The 14938-nt window shown below is 42.7% G+C and overlaps 2 protein-coding genes across 3 annotated transcripts in view; one reads left to right on the forward strand and one right to left on the reverse strand.

Annotated features, from left to right (window-relative positions):
* The window catches only part of LOC143781788 (protein NYNRIN-like), a 1337202-nt gene that overhangs the window by 683909 nt on the left and 638355 nt on the right, over window positions 1-14938 (forward strand). The window lies entirely within an intron of this gene.
* Window positions 1-14938, reverse strand: part of RBM33 (RNA binding motif protein 33) — a 165473-nt gene that overhangs the window by 21120 nt on the left and 129415 nt on the right. The window contains exon 19 of one of the 2 annotated variants that reach the window (XM_077268612.1): window positions 3257-4937. The exons of the other annotated variant lie outside the window; for it this stretch is intronic. Within the exon in view, the coding sequence (XP_077124727.1) occupies window positions 4847-4937 (91 nt within the window). The 3' untranslated portion in view covers window positions 3257-4846. Of the gene's footprint in view, window positions 1-3256; window positions 4938-14938 lie in introns of those variants that run through there. 2 annotated transcript variants of the gene reach the window in all.

Consider the following 14938-nt stretch of genomic DNA (forward strand, 5'->3'; position numbering starts at 1 on the left):
TCTACTGGTCACCACTGAGGAAAACTGGTATACAGCAATCTGTCCATCACTTACTTCGATGATCCCTTTGCAGTGGTTGAGGGGGGCAACCATCTTGCTCCCTTTTCTAGCACTGAACGGCAAGTGTTAAGGCTACTTTCACACTAGCGTCGTACAACGTACGTTGCAATGCGACGGGCCGACGCATACTGTGAAAAAAAAACAACGGGGGCAGCGGATGCAGTTTTACAAAGCATCCACTGCCCCATTGTGATGTCCGGGGAGGCGGGGGCGGAGTAACATATCTGCTAATGAGCCGACATAATGAGGGAGAAATGTGAAAACTCCACAAGAGTGTGGCCACGTTGGGGTGTCCTGTCACCTATGTGACTTTGCTAAATATGTTTGGGCTGCAGGTAGGGGATGAGCGGACCGGTGGATGTTCGGTTTAGTCCAAAGTTCGGTTCAGGTATCAAAACTCTACCCAAACCCCATATAAAAGTCAATGGGGACCCGAACTTTGGTGCTGTAAAATGGTCATATTAAGGGCTAGGGAGTTGCCAAAGGAAGCAGAGTGTCTCTCTCGTCTCACGGAACTCCGGACACTAAAACGGACATCCGGAAGAAGTCCGTGTTCTGAGTCCAGCCACTGGACACTAGGCGCCGGTACAAACCCCGAATTTTACAGTTGGGGTTCGCTCATCTCTAGCTGCTGGCTGACAAGTAGGATAACATTATTGTTTATTCTGGAGACTAAAGGATTCTGATAAAGCATAACCGCCTGTGCTGAAAGAGCCCTATTACAGGGTGTAAGGATATTCCAGGGCGTGCTCAGTGACTAACAGGGCACAGAGAAGACTTCCTGATTCAGTGGAATTATAGTGTCACATGATCCTCCTCAGCCAAACATTTACTCTGAAAAGGATCATGTGCCAACACTGTCACATGACTTTTCAGATCTGGTAATTGACAGTGAGGGATCCTGTGATAGTTCACGCGACATAAAACCAGGAAGTGCTTTCTTTGTTTTGTGATCTCTAACAAGTTGGATGACATAGTGACACAGGCTCTTAAAGGAACATTCACATAGGAAATCGGACATACTCTTGCCTACACTGGTTGTCAGTCTTTACAATTTGCAGCAAAAATTGTGTAAAGATTTTGCAGAGAACACAGGGCTTAGTTTTCTTTGCATATTCCGCTAGCAGATGGTTGAGGGGATTTCAGTCATTTTTTTTGCTTCAACTGCCAACAAACAGTGGTGGCGCGGTATTCATATATATCTGTGTGTACTGGATCACAGTATAGGTATAAAAAAAAATAGTATCCTATGGCTATTTTCCTGACACATGGCAGTTTAGTATTCCACCCTCCCCTCTACATATACATGAAGGCTCCTGTGAGGGTGGATGTAGTTTCAAAGATAAAAAAAGGGAATAAGCCATCACCAGACTCTTCCAGGGGTAGATTTTCTTCCATGAGAAAAACATCAGACATGCTGAAATCTAACACGCCTGATGCTGCGGGAGAGTTTAGACATCCACACACATTATATAGCTGGCTTTCATCTAATGTGTATGGGCACCTGTAATAGGGATCTAAGGGGTAACGTTTCTTCTTGTGGAGCGTTACAAGCCAAGACTGGCATGTCAGAGTGAGGAGGCTAATACGCCATGCATCTTCCTGTAGGAAATCAAATCTGCAAATTGTCTATTCACAGAGGAAGAGAACTAGAGCTCTAGTGCCACCTAGTGGAAGTACCAATCCCAAGTCAAAATTGACCTTTTAACGAGCCTTGCAATATGACTGAGGATAAAAGCCAAACCAGAATCTCAATTTGCAGACAGGTTGTTTTGGGAAGAAATATTAGGCTACTTTCACACATCAGGTTTTCAGTGTCAGGCTAAATCCAGCTAATTTTCAAAAAACCGGATCAGGCGAATGTTGCCGCCGGATCCAGTTTTTTCCCCATAGACTTGTATTAGTGCCGGATTGCATCGGATGACATTGCGTTTCGTCCGGTTTTTGCCGGATCCAGCAAATCTGCCACTTCCAGTTTCTTGAAAAAACGTCCATAGCAACGTTTTTTGTCTCCGGCGAAAAAGCCTGAAGCGCCGCATCCGGCGCTTCCGGCTGTTTGCTAGAATGGAAGCCTATGGGAGCCGGAAGGTGACGGATCGGGAAAAAGGCGGATCTGGCGGCCTGTTCCGATTTTTTAAACTTCGCATGCTCCAATTTTTTTTTTATCCAATAACCTAGATATGCTAGCCGGATCCGTCAAAAAAACAGATCCGTCGCATCAGTTTTTCACAATCTGCGCCGGATCCAGTTTTTCCAACATTCGCCGGATTAAAGGTACCGTCACACTAAACGATATCGCTAGCGATCCGTGACGTTGCAGCGTCCTCGCTAGCGATATCGTTTAGTTTGACACGCAGCAGCGATCAGGATCCTGCTGTGATGTCGCTGGTCGCTGAATAAAGTCCAGAACTTTATTTGGTCGTCCGATCGCCGTGTATCGTTGTGTTTGACACCAAAAGCAACGATACCAGCGATGTTTTACACTGGTAACCAGGGTAAACATCGGGTTACCAAGCGCAGGGCCGCGCTTAGTAACCCGATGTTTACCCTGGTTACCAGCGTAAAAGTAAAAAAAACAAACAGTACATACTCACCCAGCGTCATACCTCCCCCAGCGTCTGCTTCCTGACACTGACTGAGCGCCGGCCCGAAAGTGAAAGCCGCTCTGCTGTTAGGGCCGGAGCTCAGTCAGTGTCAGGAAGCAGACGCCGGGGGACGCTGGGTGAGTATGTACTGTTTGTTTTTTTTACTTTTACGCTGGTAACCAGGGTAAACATCGGGTTACTAAGCGCGGCCCTGCGCTTAGCAACCCGATGTTTACCCTGGTTACCCGGGGACCTCGGCATCGTTGGTCGCTGGAGAGCGGTCTGTGTGACAGCTCTCCAGCGATCAAACAGCGACGCTGCAGCGATCGGCATCGTTGTCGCTATCGCTGCAGCGTCGCTCAATGTGACGGTACCTTAAGTCCTATGGCAAGGCTCATTAAAGGGTCCATATTGACTTTTAGGATTGCTACTTCCAATAGGTGGCGCTAGAGTTCTAAGCCTCTTCCTCTATGAAGAGGCAATTTGCACACCTATAATTACTAATAAGTCAATCCTTTGCGCACTGGCTTCTTAAATATTAACAAAATGTATGAAGGCTAAAAAAATAATTGATCCAATAATGACGAATAGTAATGAAATACACGATCTGGTTACTCTGAATTCTCATTTATTACAAATATTAACCAGTAACAACTTTTTGATGTACAAAATAAGTTCCTCCAGCTTCCGTTACAGAACCAGGTAAAGAAAACAATATAACATGGCAAACTCTGCCTCAAAAGAAGAATATGATTAATCAAGACAAATAGAATGTATCAGTGGCAACAGAAAAACATTTTCCAAAAAAGATATTGATTTTCATTTGGAAATCAAAATGGCCCAGCACCTAATTGGTACTTTTTTTCATCTCTATAAAAAATGAAGCCTTCCCGCCTATCTAGCACAGATTTATGTTGACAAACCCTGCATGACATCGATTGTGCATGAGATGATGGCAATCAGATCACCAGTTTCCTGTAGATTCAGTTCTGATCTACCAAACGATATATGGTAAAGGTGTCAAAAATGTGACCAGCCCAAATGACACATTAATGGGGATGCTAATCAAGGAGGCCAGCATGGCGCCCATACATCTGTATAACAGATCAAGCTACCTAATAACTCCCACAGATTGTCTCCAAGACAAAAGGATGCCCGAATGGTGGGGCGTCAGATAGCTGTGACCTACATACCACTAGAACTAAATGACACTGGGTCTAATGGACAGCTCTGAAAGGCTGACCATTGACTATAATGGCCATCAGGAAAATTCAAGACTGTTATTTTATGGCAGGGTGCTTTCCTAGGACCACACAGTTTGGCACGGTGCTTTCCTAGGACCACACAGTTTGGCACGGTGCTTTCCTAGGACCATAGTTTGGCACGGTGCTTTCCTAGGACCATAGTTTGGCACGGTGCTTTCCTAGGACCATAGTTTGGCACGGTGCTTTCCTAGGACCATAGTTTGGCACGGTGCTTTCCTAGGACCATAGTTTGGCACGGTGGTTTCCTAGGACCATAGTTTGGCACCGTGCTTTCCTAGGACCATAGTTTGGCACCGTGCTTTCCTAGGACCATAGTTTGGCACGGTGCTTTCCTAGGACCATAGTTTGGCACGGTGCTTTCCTAGTAACATAGTTTGGCACGGTGCTTTTCTAGGACCATAGTTTGGTACGGTGCTTTCCTAGGACCACAGTTTGGCACGGTGCTTTTCTAGGACCACAGTTTGGCACGGTGCTTTCGTAGGACCATAGTTTGACACGGTGCTTTCGTAGGGACATTGGCACTTTATTCCACTGAATCATGTAGTGATATGCCACCAGTGTCTTTAATAAGACAATCACTCTGGGTCGTTTGATCACCATAGCTTTTTATGTGGATTTTCAAGCGATTTTGCTTCACAACAAACCACAGTGTGAACATCCAAAAATATGGCAAATGAAGCATATATTCATGCATCAGGCAACAACAGTAACTTGACTACAGTAATTAAAGGGGATGTTCAAGCTTAACTTAAAAGTCTGCAGTCGGCTGTAGGCATTGAACAGCGAATAAACAGAACAGAAAAACTGCTGCCGGTTTCACAACAGAAATACGGACGTGGAGAGCACAAGACAAAAACAACAAAAAAAAGTTACTGAAAAAAGAAACATCGGAAACAATTGCATCTTTGAGAAACAGTAGATCTTCATAACATCTTACTAGTAACTTATCCTCACAAGCACATTAGTCTTACAGCTGGGGCTCTGTACTAAGTCAGTGGCGTCTCCGTATGTGGTAAATTCATCATGCCTAAAAGTCACATAAAAACAGAATGATATAACCATCACATCAGGAGCAACATAAGGAGATATAATGAGAAGATCGCGTCGGTGTAGACCAGCCGTCTGCACACACATCGTCTTACCACAACTCCATTCAAAGTCAGAAAGTTCCGATGTCGTTGTCGATAGTTATGTGGGGTGGTCACACTAAAGTAGGAGAGTCATAGGAACTCCGAAAAAGCTTTAAACTATTTGGTCATAAGAAATTACTCATATAAGGTTTTTATTATAAAATGTTATTTTTGTGATTATCAGTAACAATGAGAGAGTCTGGAGAGATTGCAGTTTTCACTGTCGATTGAAGAACAAGCGAGAGACTGACTATTTGCAGTAGTTCACTAATATATGACACATTCTATGTAATCCCAACTTAGGCTGTGTGCACACGATGCAGAATTTGTGAGGACCCGCAGTGGATTTTTCAGCGCAGAAACGCTGCAGTTCCGCACAGTGATTTACAGTACAATGTAAATCAATTAAAAAAAAAAAGCTGTGCTAATGGTGCAGAAAAATCCGCTGCGGAACAAAAGAAGTAGCATGCTACTTTTGTGCGGAACTGCAGCGTTTCTGACCCCTTCCATAATCGAAATCCGCAGGGGTAAAAACCGCAGAAAATACACATCAAAACCGCACAAAATCCGCACCTGCGGTTTCTGCCAGGAAATGCGGATTTTGTGCGGAAAATTCTGCACCCCAATCCGCAACGTGTGCACATAGCTGTGTGGGGATCTCTAGAATGGCAGCCCCTGGGCAAGTAACACGTTAAGAGAAAGGTGATGCTTTATAGCATCTTTCCAATATCGGCATCCTAAAGTTGCATTTTCAGATTTTAAATCACTACAAAAATGGGCAAATCCTACCAAAACTGATCCTCTGACAAATAAGATATGTGATCATCAAAGTAGCCATGATCTCAGCCCACCAGATTCAGCAACAGGGTTAGTAATTGGAGATCACTAACGGTGCTCTATGGATCTGGAACCCAGCAGAGATACAGCTACACACCGAGTGGTGGCAATAATAAGTAAGACTCTGACGGAGGAACTTTCAGACTTTGAGTGGAGTTAACCTTTAAAAAAATAAAACTTAAATTGTCAGCAAATCTTATGCAAAAAGAAAGTTATGAAAACCAAGAGCCATAATATCTTGCTACTTAAAGGGATTATCCAAGCCTACGACATGGATGGGGCACCCAACACTCTGCACCCCTCCGATCAGCTGTCAGCAGACCATCTCTGCACATTGTTTAGTGGTCGTTCTTAGGTGCCGCAGCTCAGTTTCTATTGAAGTGAATGGGAGATGAGTTGCAGTACCTGACAATGGCCACCGCACTGTGTATGGAGCTGTTCTGCGCCATGCGCTGCTGACATCCGGCCCACACAGAGCACCTGACTGGTGGGGCCACTGGGTGTTGTAGTCCTGGATAACCCTTTCAAATTACAGGGAAAATAACACTTTTCTTACTGTTATCAGGTGACATAATGTAAGGCGAGAGGAGAGGACTGAGGGGCACAAAACTCTTTGCCAACAAAGGTGTTCAAATGGCAAAATTTATTCTAGAGGAACCACATTTGAATAAGGCTCAGATTTGTAAGTATTTTGTGGTCGATATTTACAATTGGAAGCTGGATGCGGTTTATCTTCTGGCATTTTCTGGTAAATGATAAGAGTATGAAGCCCATCAATCCAAACATTATCAGGGACAGCTAGCATCTACTTTTGACAAAATTAAGTTTTTAAAATAGAATTGCAATTTCATAAAGAAACATCATATCTTCGGGTTATTTAATAGCGTTGTGATCGGACACCCCACTGATCCTGAGAATGGAGGGGCTGCACTACCGGATTCAGCATTGAGCCCCCTTCACAGTCTTTCTCTGCTTAGCGGCATCCTTGGGTAACTGTGGTACCGTACAATTCACAAAGTACAGGGAAAATATTTTTTGCCTATACAGCGCAGCATAGGCCATTATAAAAGAATAACAGAAGTTTTATGTCTTCAATATACAAGTCTTACTTTATGTACCATGTCTGGGTTGTCTGCTATCTTGATTCCTTCTGCCCCAAGTGCAGGTTACTATTCCCATGATGCTTTGCTACTATCTAATAGTTGCTAGGGATCAGTGACAAAGATCTGCTGTCCCCCGATTTATACAGCAGAATTTTAGCATCTCCTATATGTATATACAGCAGAGTCCGTGCATCCTATGAGGGTAGATACAGCAGGGTCTGTGCAGCCTGTGTGGGTATATAAAGCAGAGTCTTTGCATCCAATGATATGTAGATACAGCAGAGTCTGTTCATCCTATGTGATGTAGATACAGCAGAGTCTGTTCATCCTATGTGATGTAGATACAGCAGAGTCTGTTCATCCTATGTGATGTAGATACAGCAGAGTCTTTGCATCCAATGATATGTAGATACAGCAGTCTGTTCATCCTATGTGATGTAGATACAGCAGTCTGTTCATCCTATGTGATGTAGATACAGCAGAGTTTGTTCATCCTATGTGATGTAGATACAGCAGTCTGTTCATCCTATGTGATGTAGATACAGCAGAGTCTGTTCATCCTATGTGATGTAGAAACAGCAGAGTCTGATCATCCTATGTGATGTAGAAACAGCAGAGTCTGTTCATCCTATGTGATGTAGATACAGCAGAGTCTGTTCATCCTATGTGATGTAGATACAGCAGAGTCTGTTCATACTACGTGATGTAGATACAGCAGAGTCTGTTCATCCTATGTGATGTAGATACAGCAGAGTCTGTTCATCCTATGTGATGTAGATACAGCAGAGTCTGTTCATCCTATGTGATGTAGATACAGCAGAGTCTGTTCATCCTATGTGATGTAGATACAGCAGAGTCTGTTCATCCTATGTGATGTAGATACAGCAGAGTGTTCATCCTATGTGATGTAGATACAGCAGAGTCTTTGCATCCAATGATATGTAGATACAGCAGAGTCTGTTCATCCTATGTGATGTAGATACAGCAGAGTCTGTTCATCCTATGTGATGTAGATACAGCAGAGTCTGTTCATCCTATGTGATGTAGATACAGCAGTCTGTTCATCCTATGTGATGTAGATACAGCAGAGTCTGTTCATCCTATGTGATGTAGATACAGCAGAGTCTGTTCATCCTATGTGATTAGAAACAGCAGTCTGTTCATCCTATGTGATGTAGATACAGCAGAGTCTGTTCATCCTATGTGATGTAGATACAGCAGAGTCTGTTCATCCTATGTGATGTAGATACAGCAGAGTCTGTTCATACTACGTGATGTAGATACAGCAGAGTCTGTTCATCCTATGTGATGTAGATACAGCAGAGTCTGTTCATCCTATGTGATGTAGATACAGCAGTCTGTTCATCCTATGTGATGTAGATACAGCAGAGTCTGTTCATCCTATGTGATGTAGATACAGCAGAGTCTGTTCATCCTATGTGATTAGAAACAGCAGTCTGTTCATCCTATGTGATGTAGATACAGCAGAGTCTGTTCATCCTATGTGATGTAGATACAGCAGAGTCTGTTCATCCTATGTGATGTAGATACAGCAGAGTCTGTTCATACTACGTGATGTAGATACAGCAGAGTCTGTTCATCCTATGTGATGTAGATACAGCAGTCTGTTCATCCTATGTGATGTAGATACAGCAGAGTCTGTTCATCCTATGTGATGTAGATACAGCAGAGTCTGTTCATCCTATGTGATGTAGATACAGCAGAGTCTGTTCATCCTATGTGATGTAGATACAGCAGAGTCTGTTCATCCTATGTGATGTATATACAGTAGAGTCTGTTCAACCTATGTGATGTAGATACAGCAGTCTGTTCATCCAATGTGATGTAGATACAGCAGAGTCTGTTCATACTACGTGATGTAGATACAGCAGAGTCTGTTCATCCTATGTGATGTAGATACAGCAGAGTCTGTTCATCCTGTGATGTAGATACAGCAGAGTCTGTTCATCCTGTGATGTAGATACAGCAGAGTCTGTTCATCCTATGTGATGTAGATACAGCAGAGCCTGTTCATCCTATGTGATGTAGATACAGCAGAGCCTGTTCATCCTATGTGATGTAGATACAGCAGAGCCTGTTCATCCTATGTGATGTAGATACAGCAGAGTCTGTTTATCCTATGTGATGTATATACAGTAGAGTCTGTTCAACCTATGTGATGTAGATACAGCAGTCTGTTCATCCTATGTGCTGTAGATACAGCAGGGTCTGTTCATCCTATGTGATGTAGATACAGCAGAGTCTGTTCATCCTATGTGATGTAGATACAGCAGCATCTGTTCATCCTATGTGATGTATATACAGTAGTCTGTTCAACCTATGTGATGTAGATACAGCAGTCTGTTCATCCTATGTGATGTAGATACAGAAGAGTCTGTTCATACTATGTGATGTAGATACAGCAGAGTCTGTTCATCCTATGTGATGTATATACAGTAGAGTCTGTTCATCCTATTTGATATAGATACACCAGTCTGTTCATCCTATTTGATGTAGATACAGCAGAGTCTGTTCATCACATATGATGTAGATACAGCAGAGTCTGTGCATCCAATGAGATGTATATACAGCAGAATCTGTGCATCCTATGTGATGTATATACAGCAGGGTCTGTGCATCCTATGTGATGTATATACAGAAGTTCTCACTGTCTGTGATTTATGTACAGCAGTCTCAGTTTCTACTATGTGATATATATACACAGCAGCCTCAGTGTCTCCCATGTGATGCACTAATGTGCTAGTATTCAGGGAAAAACTGTTAAGGAGGTGCAATGCTATACCTGTGCTCTGGATCCATAAGTCAAAATGTTCTAGCGATGTATACACAATTTCAGAAAACCGCGGTGACATTGGTGCTAAACTGCTTTTATACACAGGAACCTTGGCAGAACCCTGCAGGCTGGGAGGTCAGAGTAGGTCATCCACAAAACTATGCACTAGTGATACCATAATATGGTACTGCTATGCAGTCAGTAACGGTTATATACCGTAATATAGCACATCAGAAACAGGAAACTAAAAATCTTATTAATGAATGGTAAATGGTGATAAAAATGTATAATCAATCCTCAATATTTGCAAATACATTGCCATATTAGTCTATGGTTAGAACTTTCAGCATACCCAGAGCTGCACTCTCAGTTCTGCTGGATGCTATCTGAAATCAGGAACAAGCACCTATTGATAGGGAATCTATCAGCACCATTTTCATGTGTGAACTACAGAAAGCATCATACAAGGCTCAAAATATAAACACGAAAATGTATGTATTTTTTTTTTTTTTAAATCTTCATACTCACTGTCTAGCCTGCTTCAATCCAGTTAACATAGCGCCTGCTGAAGCAGTAAGCAATGTACACTTGCCCAGGCCCGCCATCAGGGCATTACTGCGTATGGGGCCCTGTGAGCATTGGTGGGCCTGGACTGTACCCCCTCTCATCTGCTCAATAGGCCCTAGTGGCAGGATTCTGCCGGTTCACTTGAAATCTATTACCAGGAGGCCGGCCGCTCAGCACTAGTTAACAGCACCTGCCAATCATGGCAGCTGACACCAGCGCACACTTAGCCAGGGTATAACGATATTGTCATGCATTGGCTCATCCACGTGTCAGATGGATGAAGGAAGACGACGACACAGGACCACGGCCAGGTAAGAAGAAATTTTTTTTTATTTTTTTTTTTACCCTTTTTATCGTAATACCGCACTATGGGGGCAGAATGGGGTATGTACATGGGAAAGAGAGGGGGGGGGGGGTTGTGGCCTTGTGTTGGGTGTGTACATGGGGGGCAGTATTGGGTATGTACATGGGGAGGCAGTATTGGACATGTACATGGGGGGCATTATTAGGCATGTACATGGGGGGGCAGCATTAGGCATGTACATGGGGGCAGTATTGGACATGTACATGGGGGGGCAGTATGAAGCCAGGAGAGACATGGAGACCCAGAATACAGTACCATATGGGACCAGGATGTAGGAAATTATTACTGTAGGGGCTAATTAAGGGATATTATTACTGCTGTGATGCATTTTATTTTTAAAGATACTGTTTTCAGAGAGGTTCTGTTACTGTGCAGGGCGACACTATCGCTAGTTTTCGTCATCTGGCGTAGAATAAAAGCTGGGGAAAAATTGGGGAATGTGCTCCAGATAACGGATTTTCTGCAGAGATGAGTCCTGGTTGGAAGAAGCATGGCAGTTTATGCTGGATAAAGAAGAAAAGCAAAGGTGAAGGACATCAACTACAGACGTCACCGTGGGTCAATGTGTTGCCTGTACACTGACACTATATACAGAGTACCTGTGTATAATGTCACTGGTGATCCCTGTATTACCTGTACAGTAACACTATATACAGAGTTCCTGTGTAAAATGTCACATGTGGTCACTGTATTACCTGTACACTGACACTATATATAGAGCTCCTGTCTATAATGTCATTGGTGATCCCTGTATTACCTGTACACTAACACTATATACAGAGTTCCTGTGTAAACTATCACATATGATCACTGTATTACCTGTACACTGACATAACATACAGAGCTCCTGTGTATAATGTCACGGGTGAACACTATTACCTGTACAATGACACTATATGCTGTATATAATGTACAGAGGTTCTGTGAACAATGGTACTTATGGTAATATTAGTATTGTGATTTTTTATTAATGATTAGTATTGTAGTATTTGGTCACTATGTGGTGGTAATATGTAATCTGGTCATTGTGTGACAGTATTTGTCCCTTGTACGTGGTATTATTTAATCACTATGTGGTGGTAATATGTGGTCTGGTCATGGTGTGGCTGTATTTGCTCCTGGTATGTGGTGTTATTCGTTTAATATATGGTGGTAATATGTGGTCCGGCCACGATGCGATGGTATTTGTCCCTTGTATGTGGTATTATTGTTCATTTAAAAAAAAAAAAAAAAAAAATGTATGTGACTCATTGCCTTACAGAAAAATAAATAAAAATATACCTAAAACAGTATTGGGCATTCTAAGAAATGTTTAATAGGTTAGAGAAGGGCCTGGCCAAAAGTCTTATCGTGGTGGCAGCTTAAAAAAAAAAATCTTTTGGCCAAAACAAAAGCTGTTGGCTATGTATTTGATAAAGTGATGAATGGGAACTGTTAATGTGTGATTGGTGAGGACGTGGTGAGAAGTGGAGTTTTTCCAACAGTGGGTGGTGCAACTGTGGAAGGTTCGAGGGTTGGAGGTGAAGCTGGGGTGGAGTCTGGCTGGAGTCTCAAGTGAGCCCAAATAATTTGCCAGTATGGGGCCCAGAAATTCATAGTGGCAGCCCTGAACGTGCCACCTAGTCTTCTACATGCAAATCCAACGCTGTGATCCCACCCAGCCTCCTCTATCAAAGGTGTCCTGACAGCAACGTTATCATGCCAGACACAGGGCAGATGAAATAGGATTACTCATTAGGAAAAGCAGAGAAATGATTTGCAGATGATTGACGTGCCGTTTATAATTAATTTATCGGCAAGTTGCAGGGGCATGTGGGTGAGTATACGAAATATCACTATACTCAGTGTCCGGGGAGGGACATCATGGATAGAGCAGTTTGCTCTGTCGACTGGTGCTGACAGATTCCCTTTAAATGGATTATGGTGTAAATTCTACATTTTCCAGTATGTAAATAAGGTTAGGTTCTTCACACACATACACTGTCTGGCCTCTGTCCTGGTAGGGTTAGCCTTTTTCAGATGGGCACAAAAACATGATCTTCCACTTTGTGTGCACATCTCAAAAAGACACACACTGAAAAGGAAGGAGGCCAGACAGTGACTGTTGGCCTCAATAGCGAATAGCTATGTCGGGGTTTCTGCCAGAATCCTGTTTTTCGGGATTTCCAATGAAAACCCCATTGTGGTGCTCAGCAGAAAGCACTGTGTGTATGAACATAGCCATAACAGAATAAGCTACAGTATGTGAAATCATTGAATCAGCAAAGAATGCTGGGAGATTTCAGCTCTAAAGACTGCAGCTCCTTAGAATTGCACAGGCTATAATCTAGGATAAGTATAAGTAAAGCAATGTAAATTTCCACTGAATTCTTTATGTTATGTAATGAAAGGTGTTGAATGCTGATCATACATAGTCCATGAGCCAAGAACCAAATTTGACGATATCGGTACCAAGCGGAGTGACTAATTCTCTTTGGTATTTTTAGGTAGATGCATGTCTGTAGTTTATTTTTTGATATGATAGCCCTTACATATACGTAGCTTATTAACCCCTTCAGCCCTAGGCCTATTTGTACCCAAGTGCCTAAGCCAATCTGACCTGTGCCACTTCATGGGCTAATAACTTTGGAACGCTTTCACCTATCCAAGCCATTCTGAGATTGTTTTCTCGTGACATATTGTACTTCACGTCAGTGCTAAATGGGAGTCAATATATTTTACCTTTCTATATAAAAAAATGCTAAATATTCGGAAATTTTGGAAAAATCGGCAATTTTTTAACTTTGAAATTCTCTGCTTTTTACAAAAATACTGATACCCCCCATAATAGTTATTAATTTACACTCCCCACATGTTTACTTCATATTGGCATCATTTTGAAAATGAAACCTTATTGTTTTACGACGTAATAGGGCTTATAGTTTTATGCGCAATTTTTCACATTTACAGCAAAACCCACTTTTCAAAGGACCAAGTCACTTCTGAAGTCACTTTAAGGGGCTTACATAACAGAAACCACCCATAAATTACCCCATTTTGCAAACTACACCCCTCAAGCTGTTCAAAACTCATTTTTAAAAACTGTTAACCCTTTAGGTGTTCCACAGGAATTTTAGCATGAGCCAAGAACCAAATATGACGATATCGGTACCACCCGGAGTGACTAGATGTAGTATTTGTAACAAAATTTAATCCAAGTTATGTAAATACACACTGAACATGTCATGTGCATATATATATATATATATATATATATATATATATATATATATATATATATATATATATATATATATATATATATATATATATATATATATATGTTACTCCATAATATCTTCAACATCGGACTCTGAATCTGACTGTTGTTCTACTGGCTCGTCTTCAGTACCCTTGTTCTGGCATGTCTGTAATCTGCACATGTCTGTGCACTTCAGGCCATTGCTGAGGCAAGTACACTGAGGAAGTTCACATGACCGCACACACTTGCAGGACAGTAGCTGTATAATAGCTTCTGGTGCTGGTGCCCCTTGCATCCACTTGACAACAAGCTTTCCGTCGTTATCTATCATCCAACCGCAGTCTGTTGGGTTTGCAACCCATGGCTGGCTCTGCAGACTTCTCCTCCAGATCGCAGCCTGGTAGTTTGCACGCAGTGCATGCATGAAAAGGCAGTCCTGGCAAGGAGGGATTTGACTTGACTCTACCACTCCACGTCTGGCACAGAACAGCTGATAACGGAGCCTGTTTACCTCAGTTGTTTGGGTAGTTGGCAGGTACATGTGGCAGGTGATTTCCTGTAACTTCTCAAAAAGTTCGGTAGACACTTCCCATGAACGACCAACTTCCTGAAAGGCATCCTGGTATGTCTTGTTCATCTTCAACTGCTTGAGTGTCGTCATCTTCCCACGGCCAGCGAATGCACTGACGGTGTCACAGCCTGTAAATGCATGCATACCAATCAATGAATCACATACGCTGCCTCCCAATGTTCGGCTCAGAGTGGTGATATCCAGGAATCTTGTCCGGTTCTGTGTACCGCATTTCTGGAACAGGTGGGATGGGATTTTGTGGCACATGCCCAGACACAGGACCATGACATCAGTATCCTCCGAAGTGATGATGACCGACTTGTAACCAGATTCTGCTGCATGAAGAGCATGGAGAAGGAGGCGTGTGTCTGCTTCTTCTTGATTTGACTTAAGGTCAGCAGCCTCTTCCCACTGTTCTTTG

This window comes from Ranitomeya variabilis, chromosome 6 (genome assembly GCF_051348905.1).
Source record: "Ranitomeya variabilis isolate aRanVar5 chromosome 6, aRanVar5.hap1, whole genome shotgun sequence".
NCBI classification, from domain to species: domain Eukaryota; kingdom Metazoa; phylum Chordata; class Amphibia; order Anura; family Dendrobatidae; genus Ranitomeya; species Ranitomeya variabilis.